The sequence below is a fragment of the Hippoglossus stenolepis genome, chromosome 4 (assembly GCF_022539355.2).
Source record: "Hippoglossus stenolepis isolate QCI-W04-F060 chromosome 4, HSTE1.2, whole genome shotgun sequence".
NCBI lineage: Eukaryota > Metazoa > Chordata > Actinopteri > Pleuronectiformes > Pleuronectidae > Hippoglossus > Hippoglossus stenolepis.
Window position 1 is genome coordinate 12,440,113 of NC_061486.1, and position 22,237 is coordinate 12,462,349.

The window sequence follows — 22,237 nt, forward strand, 5'->3', positions numbered from 1 at the left end:
GACCTATAAGAGCTTGGTTCATAATGATCGATCACTGTAGCTAAGTTTCTTTAAATGACCAAGCTAAATTGAACGATTTCATGCTGTTAGTTTAACTAGTAACCAAGGTTTGTAAAAACATGAGATGTATGACATAGCATGAAAGAGAAGTACTTCAGTAAAGTAAAAAATGCCTTAAAATGTGTACTTTTACAAGTACAGTACTTGAGTAAATGTACCTATTAGCTTTTGGTACTTTGCCAAAGTCTCTTATTTCTTTTAAAACCATCCATTTTGTTTCCTTTTAAATAATGTTTAAGACATCCTTTGGTTATCCACATACTATCAATATTTTTACTGTCAAAATTGCTATCATTATTTTCCTTCTTCTTCTTCTTCTCTCTACTTCTCTTTTAAGTACAATGAATTTTCAGTAGCTTCCCTTCCCTTCCCTCTGGTTTCTTAATTGTCTCCCCCACCGTCCTCCAGCCTTCATCTTCTCTCTTTTCCTCCATGTGAGCCTGTGTTCCACAAGAGTTACAGTGGCCCCAGAGCCCCACATGTGTAAGAGGATACCTTCAGTCAGCCCACATGCAGGGAGCTCACCGAGCGACTGGCTGCTGCCCCGACACACTGTCGGCAAAGCAGTTCAACCGAGGGAAGAAAAGGAGGGGTGTAAAACGACATGAGAATATCATCAGAGGAGCAGAGAGCAGCCAGATTTCAGCTCCCGCAATCCTTATATAAATGCGTTTCAAATTCTCAAAGAGAAGCACACACACACACACACCCACACACTTACACAAACACCTTTGGCATCTGTCTGGAGGAGAGATCAACGACAGATCAATCCCAGGACCTGGCTCTCCTCTCCTCTGCAGTGAAACCCCATCAGCTCATTGCTTTCTGATCACTCTGTTCAAGCAAACCATTATGGAGCAAAATGTTACGGCCATGCAGGGAGTATTAGGGGTATTACTGTGAGGCCGCATGTGATGGCGATCAACTCACAATGCAAATATTGTCTCTCTCTATCTGGAGTTTTCACGCCCTGCTATGAAAGCAAAGTGCTCCAGTTGGGGGAACATGCTCCTAATCCACGCTACTGCATTTAGGAGATGACAAACCAGAGGGCCCCCTCGCTTTCGTTCAGTTCGCTATAAAAAAAGAAAAAAGGAAAGATTGCTGTTTTGGCAAAAGGTTCTATCTGGGTGGCACAAATCCCTTCTCATACGCACAACCGTTTTAAACTTACTCAGTGCAAGTCCACGCATATGTGCACACACACACGAGTGGAATGCAGTTTTAGCACCTCGGCTGTGGCCAAAGCCAAATAGCAGTGGACGTGTGAGTGTGTTTGTAGCAGTTGAGGATTATTTCACAGCCACGTCACCCACATTAAATCCCATTTTGTCCCCCCCCAAAAAAAATCTAATTTCCTGCTGCTTTTGAATTTGGCTCCTTGAATATTAAAACTCTGATAGCATCTTTACCATTCATTTCAGCTGAGATTCACTGAGTAACAAGAATGCCCCAGAGCTACTAAATAGTTAGCGAGATGTCGAAATATAAACAAACAGTTCATAATTCTTTATCTATATGATCACATCATTGCTCAAGAGCGACTGCATCTGTTTGAACGAAGAGATGTATATTGCTTTTCTTATTTCACAACCATAGGAGGACGCCAAGAATTCATGTGTTTAAGGTAAGGGAACTTTTCCAGCTGTGTGTCTTGGATGAGAAAAGGGATCACGTAGAGAGACGAGAGGAGACAGACCGAAGGCGATGGTGTCTATTTCACAGGTTTCTGCCTTCAGGAATGCAAATACCTTCACTCCATTTCAGCTGGAACCATCAGGAGAATATTCAAGTACATCTGAGCTTTTCACAACAAAGATAATGTCGGGGAAACAGTGAAAGTAAAGTGAAATCAAACAAGTAAATTCACATGAGGCGATCACCTGAGCTGCTTTCATGACAAAATAGGGAACTTTGAAGTTCTTAGATGTTGTCTTAAAGGTTCAGTGTGTAAGCTTGAGGTGAAAAGGATCTATTGGCAGACATTTAATCCTAGTGATGTTTTCACTAGTGTGTGATCGTCTAAATTGTAAAAAAAATTGTTTTCTTTACCCTAGAATTTGCCCTTTATATTTAAATATATATATACAATATATTTACATGGGGAGTGGGCTACCACAGGTTCTCTTTCATGTTTGGAAGGGGAGGATGAGGTGAGGGATATTCTACAGTGACAGAGAGAGCTGACCGCACTACAAATTAAGAAAACACATCCAAAAGAAAAAAAACATGTGCAAATTAAGGAAACAACTTCATAAATTTTGAAGACACGTGCGTTGCAAAAGGTCACAACACATCCAAATACAGAAACACGTTGCAAATTGCGAATGGAAATGTTTCCAGGGCACCCAAAAAAGTAATTGTGACTCTTGTGACGTGATCCTCCTCCAGGCTCTACCCAGGCACCGCCTCTCACCCGAATGTTCCGGACATTTTCCTGTCGTCGTGAACGCTACTGACCTGAACAATCTCCTGATGTGTTCTTCATATGCGAAACACAAACTCCAGAAAATGGCCAAACCCAAAATCCCGATCATTTTCCAGAGTTCACGCAGGAAAAAACCTTTTATCACTGATCACACGACAAAACAAAAGTTTTGAACAAGCTTCCTTATCGGCCTAAATAATACAAGTTTTGGAAAGTTTCATCTTGGTTGGAAATATTTGAATGTATCAACATCAGTGTCTACACATCAGCGTGAGTGTAAAGCAGATCACATGCCAGTAAAAACATATTCAGGGTGTTTGTATGATTTTCACATTTGCTTGTTCTCTTCTCGGGCCCATTGTTTCCTACCAGACCACCGGGGTGAAGCCCTGACCTGGTTCACCCAGCCCTCCTCATTGTGTCTGTAATTACTGCAGGACAACTTCCCTTCAGTGACTGTAGCTTTGCACTGTCTGTCTTTATCGCTGCAGGCAAACAGCCTCACGGAGCCACTGCACTTTGGACTTCTGCCTGTACGAATACAACAGGACAAGTGCAGCAAGCAAGCACGGGATCAAAATGACTCCTGATTATCGGAACGAAGGGAGCAGGGCATGTTTGTTGGCAGTGGGTTGTCTTCACGAGGTTTAGTGAAATGTCAGATTTGACATGTGTCCCGTGACCCGTTCTTTGGGTCCAAGTTTGGTCTGGGGCTACTTAAACCGCTCTAACTGAGATGTAGCCGCAGAATACCCGCGGCCTGACAAAGAGGTGTGTTTGCCTGACCTCCTCTCCCGCACTCTAACGGGATCCAGGGCCCAGTTTGGTTTGCCAGGCCCGGCTAACCATGTTTGCTCGGCTTTATGGCCTCTCTGTTTGTTTTCCCCTTCACTGAAGCGTCCACCTCTTGGTCTCAGCAGCACTCGAGTGCGGCCACAATTTTGGGGGTGGGGGTGGGGGTCACTGCCGGGGGGAGGCCCACCCAGAATGCAGTGCATCAAGCCACGTAGAGATAGCACACCACTGCTCAGGTGGTTGTAGGTGCTGCAAGGATGTCACCCTCCCTTTTGCAACACACACACACACACACACACACACACACACACACACACACACACACACACACACACACACACACACACACACACACACACACACACACACACACACACACACACACACACACACACACACACACAATGGTAATCAAACATTGGATGTGGCTCTGGCAGCTTCTCTTTGTTTGGCAGCTCTCACCTCAGGCTCGTCAAGCTCTTCCCCTGAGGACGTCATAAAATTTAATAACAAGTGCCACAGAATAAAAGAGGGACTACATTTCTTTTTTAACTTCAGTTGAAACCTGTGAATCAACGATGTCTTCAAAGGTAATAATTGACATGACAGATTTATTTCAGAGGGCTGCTATCACAACTGAACTCATAAATAAAGAGTGTCAGGGATTAGATTGATCCATTAGATAAACAGCTGAGAAACAACAGGGGGGGGGAATTCTAATTCGTTTTTCCACAACTTAGTTATTGGAGACATCAGAGAGAAAATAGTAGAACATCCTACACTGCAGTTTTCCTCATCAGCATGTTGTTCATTTACACATGTGGAATCCAAATATACAACAATAATATTTGATATGCCCCAAAAAATAAGTTTAGAAGAATTCATCCAGTGCTATTTTCATACAATCACACGAGTGAACAAAGTTAAGGAATTCAATTTAAAATTGAATTTATCGTATTTATGACTTAATATCACAAGGAGCCTCAAGTGGCCCTGACCTGCAAACCACAAACACAACAACTAATCACACGCAACAACCAATGAAGTAGCACAACACAAAATCAAAAAACAGGCCATCGAATCCCCAAAAATACCAAAACAAGTCAAAATATGTATGTTTTGATTTGTTTGTGTAGTTTTTCTTATTTGTTGTGTTTTGTAAATTGCCGTTGAGTTCTGTGATTTGTCGTGTTTTTGGTTATTTGTTGTGTTTTGTTTTTTGATCTGTTGATGTGTTTAAATGTTTTGCTGATGTATTTTTTTCTTTGTTGTGTTGTTTTTTATCTGTTGCGTTTTGTGGTTTGCTGTTGTGTTTAATGTTTTGATTTGTTGTTTTGTTTTTATTTTGTTGTGTTTTTTTATTTATTTTTTCATCTGTTGTTGTGTTTTGTTATGTGTTGTTGTGTTTAGCCCTTCAGGGTCCACCACAGTGATTGAACAACTCCTAACTTCACCTTTGTTATAATAGTTGGATACATCAGTGCAGCCTGCTGCTGGCTGCAGAGCGATCACATGAGGCCTTTAGGGGGATGGGCAGACTTTTCAGAGGGTGGTATAGCTTTAAGAGTTTACTACCATCCCTACACACACTCTCACACACACACACACACACACAACAGAAAGTTTGGAAGCGGTGGGATACCGACGGGTAGGAAGTGACGGGGGAGCACGAAGTGTCGAGGGAGGAATAAAAAGAAGACGTGACTATCAACAGAAAGCAGAATGAGGAGCAACGTGCGGGTGTCGGCTGCCGCTGTAGCGCGCGGGGGGGAAACTGGATTGCGCACGATCTTATCAGCGGACACACACACTTTCAATGGAGGTGAACTCAGCTCCTACAAGTGAAAAAGCAGAGATTTCAGAGAGGGGGATTGTCGTCCTGATTTCCATGTAATTCTGGAAAGTGCTTGCGCTCAGGAGGAGGAGGAGGAGGAGGAGGCCATATGGAGGTGCGACCTGCGAACTACAGCCCCGCTCTGAATATGAAGGGAAAGACTTTTTGCGACAAATCCCAGAGAATAGTTGAGGGGAAATGAACGCAGATCTGGGGCACTTCACCTCGGTTTTCTCCTCTGTCGGGTCGGGTTGTGCGTCTTTGGGGATGTGTGCGAGTTGCGTCTCTGCGGCTTCAGTTCGGATACTGACGCGTCTGTGCGCCCTGGTGCTGGTGGTCGCGGTGGGACTCGGGTCGGAGCTGCGGGTCCGCGTCCGGCTCGTTGACGGACTGGTGACCGAGGAGGTGCTGGAGGCGGACAGCGAGAGAGACTTGATATCAGTGGAATTCAAGCAGGGAGATGGGACACTCATCACTTTTATGGCGGACTTTAAACAGGTGAGAGGTGGCAACAACTCAAACTACACACTTTTACGCACCGAACATGTTCCCCCTGCGTTATTCTGACATATGATGACGATGATATTTTAAAGTTGCTATTAGCAAGTCTCAATCAGAACTTGTTGCACCTGAGTCCACTCCAGGTTCCCCAAAATAACTGAGGTGGTCCCTGAGTTCTCCACGAGGTCCTCAGATAAAAAGAGAAGTTAATCCTGTAGATAAAGACTCAGTTTTTCCAGGCTGCAAGACACATCTGTAGAATGCGCTTAGGGTCCATCATCAGTGATGTTCCTGGGGTCATTGGGGGGGGTTCGGGTCTCAACATCTGACCCCCTCACCCAGGTGACCCAATAAGGGTAGATCAAGTACCAGCTTGCATCCCAGTAGCAACAATCCACAATTTAGTCACTGTTAGAATTAGGCAAGATCCCAAATTACCCAGTTCCTTGTTTCACTTGAGAAACCTTGGAGACATTTCAGGGAGCACCGATGAGCCCCAACCTTCCCTTCCACCTAATTGGTCCCAGTCAGGACAAAACCGGATCATACAGGAGTTTGTTTGTGTTTCACATAATCTCAAAACCTCTGTAAATCCAAGTTGTGTACCAAGATGTAATCCAAAAACTCAGTTGTGGCAAATAGGAGTAATGGGTCCACTTGTTTACCAGTTGTTCTCCTTTTTCTTGAGGTACTTTCCTACACCATTTTTTTTTTTGTGATTCCAACATGAGATCAGCCCCGAATCTATAATCCATCAAAGCTCTAATCAAATTACCGCACTTGCCTTGTGGTTCCTACTTAATTGTTGCAAGGATGCAGGGTCACCAATGTGAAAGCCCTCAAACGTCCTGGAGTAGATGGTGTAACCCAAGTAGGGCTTTGGTTTCATTCATCCTTTTCCATCCCGGCATGTGTCTCGCGGAGGTCAAGACAGCTGCTGCTCCTCAGATGTGGTTGCCCACAGACCCCAGCGGCCCTAAAACGCCTGCCGCTCGTGGGACCAGCCCAGAGCTGAGCACCAGCAGCCATATTTAGGATTCTTCTAAATGTAGACAAGCTGATCAAGCGTCCCTCCCTGGTCGGCACTGCATTTGCGATTTAAAATTTTTTTTTTTTTTTAGGGAAGATGACAGTTTCACTTTTGACAATCACAACTCGGTCACATAAATGTCAGAGCTGGAGGGAAAACTACAACTGCAGAGCATGAGGGGAGGGGGCGCTCACAGGGGCGCACAGAGCAAAGGCATGTGTCTGTGATGGTTGCTGTCACACGGAAGCTGACAGGCTGGCGAGATGTGAAGGGGGAGATTTACCAGGATTAAGTGGGCATGTCTGACCTTTTTGATCTGCACGTCTGGTTCACTAACCAAAACAGCTAATTTAAAGTTGAAAGAGAAGAGGCCGTCACCCCCAATCACTGGTGACACACCGATATAAAGAGACATACACTGATCTGTGAGCAGGGAGCCTTCGCTTGGTCGTGCAGGCGACCAGCGTTGCTGCGTCCCTTGATGCATGCACACACACACGCACACACGAGGGCTACATGTGCACATATGGTTTTGTTTACTTGAATAAAGCCAACAAGAACCTCTTAGATCACTTTACTTTTCCGTTGCTTGATTTATCTGCTCCAGTTGTAGGTCGCCCTCCTTGCCCCCTCCTTCTCTTGCCGTGGCTCTTTCTCCCTCTGTCCCCCTCCGCGTCTCCTGCTTACTCCTCACCGCTCTCCCCTCAGTTCTCCTGCATGTGGTTTTTATTCAGCTCTTGTGCAGTATCTCCAAAATTGATGGAAAGTTGGATGAGCTGTCACTTCCAGCTGCCATGAATATACAGTCCAGATGAACGCATGTGGGAAGAAGAGCGTTTTAACAGGGATGTTGAACACTGGAGAGATTATAATGGACTTCACAGCCAAAGATGGACTCTGTAGCCTACTGGTACAAATCTTCTTTTGTTACTTAGGATAAGTGAATGTAACTGATCAACAAGCATTTCCACTTTTGTCTTTTATTCTTTAAAGTCTACCATCTTTAACAGGATCATTTCCAAAGAAAGGGTTCAGGGATAATCATCAGACAGCCAGCCTCTCGCTCCTTGGTGCTTTGTGAATACGTGGCAGGGATGTGATGGTTAAATGTTGTAGCCATTAGAGACTGGTGGAGTGCTCTGCTGGATGTGAGAAGGAAGTTTAGTCAACCTTATCCAAGCAATGAATCACTGTGAGAATCAGCCGCACTGTGATTCCAGGAGGGTTACGTTTGCTCCGATGGCATGTAGACATATGGAAAAGATAATGTGGTTCAGCTTACGCTCGACACCTCGGTGTCATGTTGAGTAAAAATCCACATGTACGTAACACATGAGAATTACGTTGAAACCACTGAAGAACTGTAACATTATCATTTTTGATTATTGTCCAAGAGCACTTGCAGGTTACAAACATATTTCCAACAATGTTAGAACCGGGAGAAATCCACAATTTTATTTGAGGTAACGGGACATCTCATTTTTGACGTCTTTTAATCTGCATCATATCTACTTTACCTTTTTTTATTTGTCCATCTCTGCTTTAACTTTTGGGGCAAACGATGCATGATGAAGGTAAAATCCATTTTTTTCCAGTTAGCCAATCTGCTGTTTTCTCCTTCTATTGTTTTTATTGGTCACTCGTACTGGATCAGGATGAGTCATTACCATTTGCTGAGTAATGTGAATAAAACTTTAATACATGACCTCATCCATTGAACATGATTTGACCATAGGGTCGATTTTTTTTTTTCCACAGCAATGGTGGTGAAGACCACAACCTCCAGGATCCCACGCTGCTTCACAATGTCCTCAAACAAGGACTTTTGTTATGGTTTTGATTGAGAGACCCCGAGCTATCAACATTACATCCGGCATATTTATTTGAGTAGTTTAACTCTCCTCCTATCTGGTGTCACAGTCGAGAATTTACAGCTGAATCTTTTCTCAATTATGTGAAATTATGCAGCAATCTGTGTGATAACAAGCTGTGGCAATGTACAATTGTGCATCACACGACAAATGTGAATGCAGATGCGCTGTTGTAACCTCCTACTGACAGTTGTTTGTTATTTGCGGATCTGCTTTTTATTTATTTGTTCGGCAACCACAGCAACAATTTATGGTCCAACACAGTCACAGACCTTGAGCTGAACATAAACCATGTCTCGGAGATTAATCCCAGGAAAACCTCTCACATATTTGGAGAGGCTGTTTTGGGTCGTTCCAGATGTAGGAACTTTGTCAGAGGTTAATCAGTTTGTTCTCCGTGTGTCTGGCTTTCATGTCCAACTAGTGGGTTTGATCAATGCAGGAATGCGAGTGACTTCACAGGCCCTTTCTCGGCTGAGTTCACACTTGAAGAAGGTCTCATTTCTGGGATGAAATGGTGCACATCCTTCATGCACCTTGGCTACAGTATATAATAGAACATCTGAGAGCGCTGTTGGAACAGTTTTGTGCCTTTTGATAATATACAAGTAACCCTTTGGTCACAATGGTGCAGAAGGATTTGAAAAGGCTATTCAAGCTTTCTATATACACTGGTGTTGTCAGCTCATGTTCAAACAGTCTGCTGTCATCAAAGAAATGCTTCAGTAGTCAACGTTTGAAGTTGGATGTTGTCTGCTTTCAGACAACATGGGGCTGTATGTGAGAGTACAAATGATCGAGTCAGTTGCACAAGACATTTTGAGGAAAATTATGAAAATGTCAGAGTGAGTCCATGTGGGAATACAGCAGGAAAATTCATAGCGCGTTAGAGGAGGCGTGTTGATGGCGATTCTAACGGGCGACACTTGCAAAACTTCAATTTCCTTGTAGAATTTCTTGTCACCACAAAAATGAATGTTATGGCTGAGTCAGTATCTCCTCCCATCATCTTCGATGTGAGAGATTTCCCCTGCGAATCTACATGTATAAGTTATGTCATGCCTTCTGCATCACCCAGACACCATCTACCGCCTATATGCTCCGAAAATGTTCCTGTAGTTGTGAACGCATCTGACGAGACAATCTCCGGCTCCGCTCTTCATATGTGAAGTGCAAACTCTGGAAAATATCTTGAAAATTGGGTGCGGTATGCTTTAGACAACCAATCCCATTAAAAAAAAAAATCACATCAGTTTTGCAAAAGCTTCAGTATTATTATAAATAATACAACAACATTAAAATAATATACAACAACAAAAAACGTTTGAAGTTTTGGAGAGTTTGTTCTCGGCATGAAAGTTGTAAATGTGTCTGTCAGTGTTGACACTGCATGAGCGACCTCTTGCTGTGCTGGGTCAAGGGAGTAACAGATGTTGGGAAGTCACTCGACTATCTCACACTATCACGTTAAATGGGTCTGGATTTTGTAAACAATGGCGCCACGATGTGAATGAGCACGTCTGCCGCTTGTGTTAATTCAGCCTTTATGAAGCGGATTGAGTTGCGGCCCGGGGCCCTCCGATCAGCTCACGCTGTACTGTATATTCTGATGTGTATATTGTCTTCAAAGTACAGCGGCTTTATGTCATTCGCTCAACAATGAGCTTGCTGTAAGAATGAGCTGAAGATTCTTCACACACCCTCATGTGCTGTGTTAAAAGCAGAATGGGAGGTGGGAGGCCCCTCTCCCTTTTGGGATACACAATATCTGTGACCCATTTTGGCAGGTGACCATTCTTAGGTCTGTCACAGCCTTCACTTACTTCACCGCTCATCAGAATTGCAGTAACTAGTGCAGTGGCCATTCTAAACATGCCCGGTTGCTTTTGACTATGGTAATGCTGGTTACAGCTTTATTTCTGAAACTGTAAAAGTGAGCTGTAGTAATTGAGCTGTGGCGAGTAATGGCCGACTGCTGCACTCCACAGAACCACGAAGCTGCGTCACCGCTGCTGCACAAAGGGCTGTTCACCTGTTTAGTGAAGCTCGACTTTTGTCATTGCCGTGTTCCTGAGTATTGCTTGTCCAAATCGCAGCTAATTTGACACTGCTCATCCTTGGGCCCTTATCAATACACATCCCAAGTGTGAAGCCGATAAGATGAACGATTCTCAAGATGCGTGAGCCGCATACAGACAAACCAACAGACAGAGATTTGTGGACTTAGTAGATAGTGGAATTTGAACTGTAGCCATTATGCAAGCTTTCCTGTGTGGGGGCGACCTTTTGGCAATTCAATTTGTTCTTTTTTGTTTTCTGGGAAATGAAACCACTGTTAATTGTTTGTTTTTTTCCTGACTGCTGGCTCATTACATCAAGTACAAGTCGGTGCAGTCACCTCTGGGCTGCCACACCTTGCCTTTTACTCAATCCTGAAACACCATCCCACTTTGTCACTTGCACAAACTTGTAAAGACTTATTGTTTTACAGGTACGTGTCACCTGCTCCTGGAAATGTTGTTGTAACACACTGTGGGGGCAGATGATGACTTCTCCTCCGAATTGCTGGGAAAGGTTACAGTGAGTCATCTGCGAGTCACCATCAGTCAGTGAACTCATCCGTGTTATAACTTCGGCCCCAGAGTGATTGAAAATGAAACTTCTAACATTGCGTTTCACTTCTTCCTCCGTCAGCACAATGACTGTTCAGATATTCAAGCTGTTATTTGTGTTGAGCTTTCACTCAGAAGACTCCTACTTCCTGCTCAAACCTCCCTTGTCATGATGATGGCTCTTTTCTGTGTGGGAGAGAGAGAACACTCTGCAAATAAGTTAATGATAAAACAACATGTGGGATTCAGACAAACTGCCCTGCTCTTACTTTTCAAGAAAATAGTCCCTCATTACTTAGAATTAGATAAAATAAACATTTAATATTATTACAAATAAAAATCTGGATCTAGTGAATTTAAATGTAGTTTCATAAGAGGACTGTTGGACCATGGCTTTAATATATACACTCTGTGACCTTTTTAGTTTATATATTAAATTATTGCAGATTTTGGGTTCATATTAATTAATTTCTGTTTACCCCATGCATTGTCATTCCAATATGTGCAGGCCGGCGTTTACCTTTCTAAAGATGGACCCTCTTATATCTGTCTCCTAACCCCCCTTTGTTCCGGCTGACTCTGAATCCCAGTGGAAAAAAAGCCTCTTCTGTGGCCCTTCAAGGCCCCACATGGGCCCCTTTGGCCTCTCGTGGCCTCGGTTGATGTCTTTATCCGTGATCCTCCCCCCGCCGTACAGGCCAGATGTTCGTATGTAATGCTGCTGATAAAGAAAAGGGCTTCCCATTCCCACAGTGACGCAGGGGGAGACAGGAACAGCTATCATTCACACGTTCAGATCCGTTTTATTCTTTCCTCCAGTTGATCAGCGACAGTCGAGTGCACCGGGCTGCACTCACATCCTTTGATGGATAAGCAGACAGCAGTTGTGGCTTGCACTGTGCATAGTTGCGATCATTCAGAGGTTTGAAGATCACAGTTGGCAACAAAGAGCTAACAAAGGGTTTACTCTGCCAGATCTTCCGTTTTGATCCCCGCACAGTGTCCTGAAGTGCACTTTAGTCAAATCTATCCATGGCTCTGTCCTTTTTGGCTACTTTACACAGAGGTACTGTGTTTAACTAGACTCTGCAACCTTGGTGACAGTTCAGTTCAGTTCTTTTGCTAAAGTTTAAAGTCAGTGACAGTATTACACCACCCCTGTTTCTTTGTCAAATAAACTGCTCTTGTGTCACTTTTCCAGCCATAAAACAGAATTCCGACAGTAAACGTTAAGAAAAAGAGCAAAGAAAGTAAGTTTAAAAAGTGCTTATAAAGAACACTGTAAAAAGTAGATTTTTTTTTTTTCTATAAAAGAAACATTTGATATTCACATTTTCCAAATGTAATAGAATATTATTGCTAGAAGAAAAAAATGTCCGATGTCTAAATAACACCGTATGCATATATGAATTTATTTATATATCATATTTGCATACTAGGCTTTGAAAATATAGCGTTATTCATATATCTGCTTTTCCCAAAAAGTATTTCCTATATATAGTTTGAGTTATACCATTTGTTTTTATATTCCTTTGCCTTAAAACAGCTGTTGGTGTTTGTCCAGCCGCAGGATATGAAAGCTGTGGGTCAATGGTTAGAGGCAGAATGGGAGTGAAGCTGTCTCTATTGTTTTTTCCCCTTATCTTTCTGCCTCATTTCCTTCCCTGTTAGCACTCGCTGTTTGTCTCTCATTTCCTGAATGCAAAGTCTCAAACAGTTTGGGTGTCTGGATAATTGTATCCAGATTGTGTGTGAAGAAATGGTTCCCTCAGTGTGGCCTGCACATATTTTACACAGGTTTGAAGCATTTGGAGGATTTAGTAAAAGCTGTTGGTGCGGTTTTTCAGTTTCGACTTCTGAGTTCATGTATAACACTCGAGTATTAAAACTCCAGCAGGAGGCAAATTAAGTTACCTCCCAATGTTGCCAAGAAAATAGCCAGGGGGAACTCCTTTCTTTCTGTGGTCTCCCGTGTTTGCATTGTCCCTTCACTGCCACTGTTTACTAATTGGTTCACTCTTTGGACAGCCAGGTGTGACCAGCCCAAAATGTGACTCCACATTCCTGCCTTCGGAGCCTCTGTAATTAGCTTCAACTCAAGCATTTCTTCGCGCAGCAGCTTTTCTCCTGCTCCTTTTGTCTGTCTCACCCTCTTTCACCCTCTCTCTCTCCCAACGTGTCCCTTAATCCCTGCCTACACCTGTGCTTTCCCACCGCGCTCCGCTCATGCACCACGGCAAACATCTTCCCCATCCCAAAATATGGTAAATCCATATATGGAGTCAGGACCATTTAGTGAGGTTGGGTGGTCTCAAAAGTCAATACGAGGTTTCATCTGGTATCTTACTACAAATACAAGATTATTGGATCAACTGGATTTTATGAGCTTTTATGTTTAAGTTCCATTTTCCAAAGCATCTGTACGTGAGAACGCAGAATTCTGTGTCAGTTGCTCCAGACATATTATGGAACTTTTCCTGCCAGGCCCCCCCAAGTATAATGTCCCAGTGAGCCCACGTGAGAATACATCAGGAAAATGTCCGGAAAATCTAGTGAGCAGGGTCGGGCTTGTTGATGTCGTTTGTAACACGCAACAGACGCAAAACTGAAAAACCAAAAAGAATACAAATATATCAGGATGGAAAAGAGGTGCCGTACAAGACAAGACGTTATTTGGGGAGAGAATGAGATTCAAGGGCTTTTGGTGATAAGCGCCAGTGTTGATATACTGTAAACAAAAACACGTGATTTCCACAGCAGAATTTCGATGACATGTCCTGCCTCCTGCGTGCTCTACCCAGACGCCACCCGGCACCTGAAAGTTCCAGACATTTTCCTCAGCAGGACAATCTCCTGCTGCGTCTCTTTATAGGAGAAAAACAAACTCCAGAAAATACCCAGACCCTATTTTCTGGACATTTTCCAGAAAATGGCTTTTGCAGGCTCAGTAACCACTTTAAAAGAGGAAAAACAATAGATTTAATTTGTTTTTGTTTTTTTTAATAAATCCATCTTTATGATTTCAGCTCTACACAACTACTTTAAAAGGTAATTTCCGACCATTGCACATACCCATAGAGACCCACTATGATTTCAAGTGACTCAGAGCATGGCTGACCAGCAGCTAGCCATCAGCCTTATCAACAGACAGGGTCTTAGAGGGGATTGGAGAACAGGAAGGACTCGCTGCACAGGGGGATAGCTACTGGTACACTGTGTGGGTTGTGGGGGTGGGTCGGTGGAAGGGGGTCTGTCCCAGTGTGTGTGCATGCATTTCTGTGAGTTCAAAAGTCCATCCATGCATGCAAGTGAGAGGTGGCACAGTTTGTATGAAAATCCAAAGTGAAATTTTTATGTCTTGTAGTATTTCACTGTGACATTTAAACTGCTCTTAGCCACAGAAGCCTGGTAGAAAAAATACGGTTATTTTTCTTCCAGTATATGAGCTTCACACAGCTCTGATTCTAGGAGCCAGTAAACCAGGTACATGCTCCATAAAGAGACTGCATTTGGCCAGGTGGGTTACAACTACAGTGACGGAGAATGTTCTCTGTAAATGGCACCCTTTGAGTGTCTGAATAGGCTTTTGTGCACCTCATTAAATAATCTGGCCCACCAAAGGTAGCCACAAATGCAACAGGCCCCCGCCTATCTCCTGTTTAACAGGTCTTAGTATGACCCACATGTCAGGTTGCATGAATACAGACTTGTGTTTGGCTGTTGGCCAGCGGTAGTTTGTCTACAAATGCACTAAGTCCCCGGTGTCAAGGAGCAATGCTGAGGAATCTGTACTTGGGTGGATTATTTATAGCCGTGCTGACATTTACGCTGCTCTGGTGGGGACAAAACTCAAGGCAACACTGCCCTTTGATTATGGTATTGCCCGTCTCTTTCAAGAAGAGGGAAACGTCACTCTTTTAATTCTTAATGTCCGTACCTGATGATTTTCTCTAAATGCTGGTCTGCAAACCTTTCATTTAATGAAGGTCAGAGGAAATGCACTTTTAGGTGGTGACTCACTTCCCTGATATAGGAACAACCACTTCTTTAAGCAGTAGGTTCTGAATTTAATTTGACTTCCCCTTCAGTTTCGAGCTCTGGCAGGTTGAGTTGACTGTAAAGTTGCAGATGTGTTTTTCTATTTCGATGCATCGCCAGCATTAAACTAAACTGCGTTTTTTTTATACAAGCAACATTTGACTGAATCTTTATATAGAGTGCGAAGGTTCTGCCACAACAGGAAACTGTATGTTACCCACTTCTGCCCTGCCCATGGACTGAATATAAAGATGGATAACAAAAAGTGAAGCCAAAGCATCTCAATCGCATGTTAGTGGACGGGACATGAACCAACAAGTCAAAGTACCCATCAATTTCTTTTTTTAATAGGTGGTTTCTGTTATTTTTGGTTGTTCTAATCACAGTGATGTTTGTTCAAGTGCTCATCTTTACAGTCAGTTTGGTTTTGATTAGTTATTTGATTCTATAGATACATGATTGACAGCTGAGACTGACTCGTGATTGGTCGGTCGGTGGGACCTCGCTGCCAGGGCTCCACCCCCTGTGCAAGATGGTGGCATTGATAACCGTCTCTCCTCATCAACACTTTGCACTAGGCTCCGACTTGTTTGGATGCCGCCTGTCATCACAACAGCAGTGCACATTTCACTCGTTTTACCACCTTTTTCTTTTCATCACACTTTTGAGTGTGTGTCTTCACCAGCGAGTTGGCGTGTGCATGTGCCAGTGCTGGTTTTCAGGCAGTGAGTCTGGTCTTGTCCAAACAAACGGTTGAATCCAGCAGCTTCTGTCTGGAACAGAGATGTGGCAGATGATGTCATTGTTATTACTCTATTGGCTGGCAGAAGCCGCGCTGATTATTATCTCAGCTGCACCTAAACTGCCGGGATATCAACACTGGTTTTGTTTTTTAGCCATTTAAGCAATCGTCTGCCGACTGTAGCCTCATATTTAGCATAGAAACAAAAGAGTGGTGTTGATTGTCTCTTCTTACTCTGCATAAAAAGCCTAAAAAAACAACTATTCCCGTAACGTGTCCCATTGTGTACAGATGGTGTTGTGTACAGATGGTGTCGGGTTAAGTTGCATCAGAAAATGTTGTCGCCACAGTTTGCACCGGTGCCCTCCCCTCGCCTTTTTGGCCTAAATCCAAATGCGTGGCAGCAGAAGTAGACAATCATTAATCTGGACACATAATGACACCAGAGGAGGAGGCGATCTCGGCGTCCACACTTTGGCATTAAGCAAAGTTCCAAAGAAGCGGAGTTGGTGGGGTTCTACCCTGCTTCTCTGTAATTACCCAGAGAGCCCTGGGGCAGATCCATGTGGCTGAGACGAATGCCTTCCCCCTTCTCTCTCTCTCGCTCGCTCGCTCGCTCGCTGCCTACACACACAGCGTCCCAGTGTAGCGCCATGTGTCTGCAATATGGGAGGTCTGGAAGCCGTGGCCTCCGCGTCTCCCTTAACTTGTGGGGAAATGGCACTCTTGCCCGTCTCCGTTCACGATGATATATCAGTGCCTCCTCTGGTCCTGACATTCTCTTTAATCAGCCAGACTTTGTTCCCTCTGTTAAAAACAACAACAAGAGTACTGGGTTATTATCACAGCATGGCAACATCTGAGCTATTTAATTTCTGTTTTTTGTTTTTTTTGAGTCTGAGTTTTTCATAAAGAGGCTCACAGAGATCTGTTGGAGGGAGGGGAGGGTGGTGATCCGAGGTTAATATCTCGCAAAGCCTGTGAATCAATATTTGCTCAGTGATTTGCTTTCCAAAGGTCAAATAGCATCGCATGATTGTCTTGTGTAATAGCCGTGCTTGTGTTGTACGCCTGCCAGAAACTCTTTTCACAGATGGAAGTGGCGCTCGGGAGGGGGAACCGGCGTGCCCACAAAGTAGAGCGTAAACACTTTTTTCGGCAGGTTGCATTGCTTTCCTGCCAGTGCGTACATTCTTGCATGCAGGCGGTGGGACCCTCAAGCTCGGGGAGGACTCGATGGGGTTATCTCTGCTCCCATTTTATCAGCCGGGTTCCTCCTGCTCGGGGAGTGACAGCCTCGGTACCACTCCTCCTCTGAAGCCTGTTTGCTTCAGACGGGTGTGTGAAAAGCGGAGGAGGGGTGTTTGGGACTGTGTGTCTTGGAAGCTGAAGCCGGGGAGGGGGGGGGTGGTGGTGGTGTCTGATGAATAGGGAGACAGGTCTGCTCTGCTCTCCTCTCCCCACTGCTGGAGCTTCCCATCATGCTTTGCCTGACCTCTTACAGAACTCTTTATGGCCTTTGGCAGCAAGGTTTTTGTGTGCGTGTGTGTGCGCGCAAGTTCTCCGCTATCACCCTTTTCCTATTTCTACGGCTCCACATAAAACAGAGCGGTTAAAAAACTTTTACGGCATGAGGGAATCGCGGAAAAGTTTGCCATGAAATGGGCCCATGAGCCTTAATTTGACAGCAAAAGTAACCAGAGCGTGACCGGAGCGACGTCTCGCAGGCGTACAGACAATAAAAAAGTATCAACAAACTGTCAGATGAAACTCTATGGATGGAGAGAACATAAACTCCCCTTTACTTTGAGCCGACGGTTGTTTGAGCATCTTTGAACTCCCCCATATTGAATTACTTTGTGTGTCTGGAAAAGTGCTGCATCAAGTACCGAAATGGAAAGACTATTTGTTCTAATCTGTGTGAGCCTGCGCATATAAACAGTAAGTTATGACAACCTCGCCTCTCGGACCACTTCAATGTCGTCTGGGAACTGTCTGTGTATCCGTTCAGCCAGCCAGACATCTCTCATCTCGCCGTGTCTTTGCAGGATGTGAAGATATTTCGGGCGCTGATTCTCGGCGAGCTGGAAAGAGGGCAGAACCAGTACCAGGCGCTGTGCTTCATCTCTCGCCTCAACCGCAATGAGATCATCCCCAGCGAGTCTATGGCCCGCCTCAGACAGGTACGACATTGGAGGCGACATTTTCAGCCGGGTTACTCTCATCAGTTGAATGATCACATTTGAAACGCTTATTATCCTGCTCTGTCTGCTCAGAAAAACCCTCAGGCCATTCGCTTGGCAGAGGAGCGGCGGGGACTGGAGCAGCTGACCATGAGCGTGGCCGTCAATCTCAGCCGGGCCTTGCAGCTCAGCTCCCACATCCACAACATGTGCAGCGAAGCCCGAGAGGCCGTCTACACCAGGGAGTCAGATGTCAAACACTGGCTGGACAAAGGTCAGTGGTCATCGTGCCGTTGTTTTATTATTGAAATCTTTTATTGGTGGATTGAGAAACATGTTTGTCTGTTGGTTTATCTCTTCTCTGCCACCCCTCCACCTCCCGTTATCTCTACTGACTGTTTTTATCCCCCCACACTGTCCCTGTCATCCGTATCTCCTCCACACCTCTTTCCTCATGTCAGTGATATGACTCCGCAGTTTATCTCTGTTTTGTTTTTTTAAAGTGATACGGCTACATCACTCTTCATTCTCCCCGTAGCTGTTTTTAGACATGAACCCTGGAAAATTCACATAAGAAGAGCACAGCAGGAGATTGTGCTGGTCAGACATGTTCACAATAACAAGGATATGTCCAGAACATTCAGGGGAGGGCCGGTGCCCGGGAAGAGTGTGAAAGGAGGCAGGACGTGACATATAAATTTCACTGCTGAAATCATGCCTTTTTTTTTTTTTTATAATATCGACACCGGTATTAGCCCTTATCAAAAGCTCTCGAATCTCGTTATCTTTCCAAGTTGACATCTTTGATAGCGTCCAATATGTGTATAGTAGTGATGCAGGGATTGCGGTTATATGTAACCAGTAGAGGTGGAATGTTCATGTGGGTGTGGGTCTCTAAATTGGAGAAAATAACTCCTTTGGGTGGGTGATGGGCGGATGAGTCGAGCATACGTGTGGATTCGGATGTTGTCAGAGCCGATCTGTGCATCTCAAGTGTAAAGGTATTCGTATTGTTTAAATTTTTTAGTGTTTCGTCTGTTGCGTATATTAAAATCCGTCAACACGCCCACTCGCTGCACAGGGAGTTGCCAGTAAAAGTTCCAGAGAGAGTTTGGAGCTGCTGACATTTTGCGTCCTCTCATGCAGCCCCTCCATAAAATTTCAGAAAAATGTGCGGACTTCAGTGCGTGTCTGAAAGCAGCTTAAGTCTGTTCTTTTACTTTAGAAAACCTGAGTAGGTACATTTTGTTCATTCCTCTAAACTGTCTGTCCACATTCCCGCTTCCCTGAATTTAAAACACAGTGATATATCTTCTTGTCTTATCAAGCCACAGCCACGGCCTTCTTATGGAATCCAGTGGGATCCTGCATCTTAATGGCAATGAAGTCCAAATTGTCTGAACTGAGGAGAATCCATACGACAGCACCATTGTCCGCTGACAGCACTGTTGTACAGGGAACAATGTTGATCGTCATGGCTCACAAAGCTCTCTTTTGCATTAAACAAGCTGTGCACTGGTATCTGCAAAGAGAATCACAGTTGCGTCTCCTTTGCATGACAAAGCTTCCAAATCACGGCACCGTCTCCCTCCTTTTGGCCACTTTGTTTACCCTCTTCAGTTCAGTGAGAGGGAGTGATTCACACAGCTGTATGATGGCATGCTTTTTGTGTATAACGCTGCACCCTCTGATAATAATGCCCCTGCTCCTGTCTGTGTCGTAGGCGTGGATGGCTCCATATTCGAGGTCCTGCCCGTAACGACGGAGGCGCCCAGCTTTCAGGCCTGTCACTCCACTAAAGACTTGTGGCAGCCCTGTGTCTGCACGTACAGCCTGCGCCTGGAGTGGTACCCGTGTCTGCTGAAGTACTGCCGCAGCCGGGACACCACAGGTAGAGGCAGCACCTACAAGTGTGGCATAAAGAGCTGCAGCAAGGGCTACCATTTCACCTACTACGTTCCCCAGAAGCAGCTGTGTCTATGGGACGAGGAGACCTAGCGTTTGTTTCTGGACGGGCGAAGCAAAGAGATGCTTCCCCACCCGTGCTGTTCAAAGTGAACACAGCAACACTGGACCTCAGTTTATGTGATGACGAGTGAGGCGGTCTCAGATGGGGAGTGGTGAGATCCAGACGTTCCAGCTGAAACGGAAACAAATTCAGGTTCGCAAATGAGACCAAAACCTTCACGGAGGGACAGATGCAGCACATTGTTCGAAGAGACTAATTCAACTTTCTGGGAAAACGACATATCAACAACTACAATGTGTCTTTGCCAAGAAACTCTTTTGTGCCTTTCTTTTTTGGGGGATATGACGGGAGCAGTTGACGGAGACCAACAACAATAACCTCTCGAAGAAGCTACTGTATGCACAAAGCTGGACAGTGCATTTCTGCTCAATTAAATACAAGCAGAGTCCCACTCTGACACAAAGGAGTTATACAAACACACTCTTCCATCCTGATGAAGGAAGATTTGGATGGTGGACGTCTCCCTCTTCTAAAGCTCTGTGAAAAACCTTTTGTATATCCAGCTAAATGCCTGTTTATAACAATGTAAGCTGGCTGACAAAGAAAATGTTTCTTCAATGCTGGCTTTATTTATTTTAGTTGCAAAGTGAAATTATGGAGGACTATTTTTGTATAATTTTTTTTTTTTAAATAACCTCATCCTTTTCTCCTCCTCTCTTTTTTTCCAATTAAACTAGCTCTTAATCTTACATATCCAAACCACAGGTCCTCAGTAGTAGGACGTATTCAAACACATTTCAGAAACATTTTTAACCTCCTGGTTAAAATCCAGATGTCGCGTTACTTCCACGCCTGGTTTATCATTGTATTTCAGTTTTAGTTTGGCTTCCCCCACCACTCACATCCCACGTCTGTTTCCAGTAAACCAAAGTCACAAGTAAATGCTGTCAAAGGGGGTAAAGTTTACTTTTTAGAAACAGACTCTTCAGTATGATGTTTTCCTGCAGGTTAGCCTTTTTTATAATCTATACTGCCATCTACTGGTCATACAGTGTTTCTTGTGTTTACGGTTTCATGTCTCCTAAATGTTAATAATTTATACATCTCATATCCCTGATTATTTACAGACGTAATTTAAGGAGCACTTCTTAAACTTGTTGGACCAAATGTCATTATTCTCTCTGTCTATTCCTTTGAGCAATAGTTTGGAAGTATGATTTTTTTGGGGTTACTCTAACCTCCATCTTCATTTAAGTATTTTCTGCCATATCAAAAGTTCATTTTTTGTTTGTTATGTATGTCCTGCTAACTAAAGAACCAAACGAGTGAAGCATTTCTAATCGTGGCCTTTTCTGGTGATCAAGTGCCTTAACATTTCCACTGATATCTGTGCTGTGTAATTATGTAGTTTAAGTTGTTAAATATATTTCTTTTTCTATGAAAGAGTTCTGAATATGCTGTAAAAAGTTGCCATAAGGAGAAAATGAAGCAGTTAGGTGGTGTTCCATTTCTGAGTTGTTTTACATGAATTGTTTCAATAAAGTCTTTCCTTGCACTGCATACTAATACTGTGCTTATGCATGTTTATTATTATGACTTTATTACCTTTGCGAAGGAGGTTGTGTATTTATGTTTTCACCCGAGTCCATTTGTTTGTAAGCGAGATTACACAAAATCCACTTGACAGATTCCTTGATGGATGCGGTCGGGGTCAGGGAAGAACCCATTCCGTTTTGCTGACATTGTAAGAAAGGGAACTTTTCAACATTTTCCTAGATTTCTTGGAAAATAATTATTGGATCTTGACAAACACATTTAGGGGACTGATATTTGAGTGTGTGCAATTTGGGGTAGATCCAAATAAATATCTGGATCTAGTGGAATTACATGTGCTTTCAAAAATGGACGCGCTCTATACTGAGTGCCAGTCTTATTGGGTTACTATGTGAACACATAATAAGCATATTAAACCTATCGGATACTGGATTATATATGTAATAATATAACAGTACCTTCATACTTCAATGTGCTCGAGTTCAAATAACATTTACTGACTCAAACCATGAGGTCAAACACGGGTCCAGCTGGAACGATGGGACTGAATGCCTTGCTTGTGGACACTTTGGCAGGCCGTGTCACTAGGGTATGAACCCAGGTCAAGCAGGTAGCAAGTT

The 22,237-nt window shown here is 43.9% G+C and overlaps 1 protein-coding gene across 1 annotated transcript; it reads left to right on the forward strand.

Moving 5' to 3' along the window:
- The first annotated feature begins 4,821 nt into the window (after positions 1-4,821).
- On the forward strand, positions 4,822-21,623 carry oafa (OAF homolog a (Drosophila)). The gene is made up of 4 exons (XM_035155140.2): positions 4,822-5,615; positions 17,960-18,094; positions 18,188-18,368; positions 19,818-21,623. The coding sequence occupies exons 1-4, from the start codon at positions 5,316-5,318 to the stop codon at positions 20,090-20,092; spliced, it is 891 nt and encodes a 296-aa protein (XP_035011031.1). The 5' UTR covers positions 4,822-5,315; the 3' UTR covers positions 20,093-21,623.
- Positions 21,624-22,237: the final 614 nt, after the last annotated feature.

Coding starts and splice junctions, on each gene's coding strand:
- oafa (XM_035155140.2), top strand. CDS start 5,316: ATGAACGCAGATCTGGGGCACTTCACCTCGGTTTTCTCCTCTGTCGGG. Junction 18,095..18,187: donor CTATGGCCCGCCTCAGACAG/GTACGACATTGG, acceptor CTGTCTGCTCAG/AAAAACCCTCAGGCCATTCG. Junction 18,369..19,817: donor CAAACACTGGCTGGACAAAG/GTCAGTGGTCAT, acceptor TCTGTGTCGTAG/GCGTGGATGGCTCCATATTC.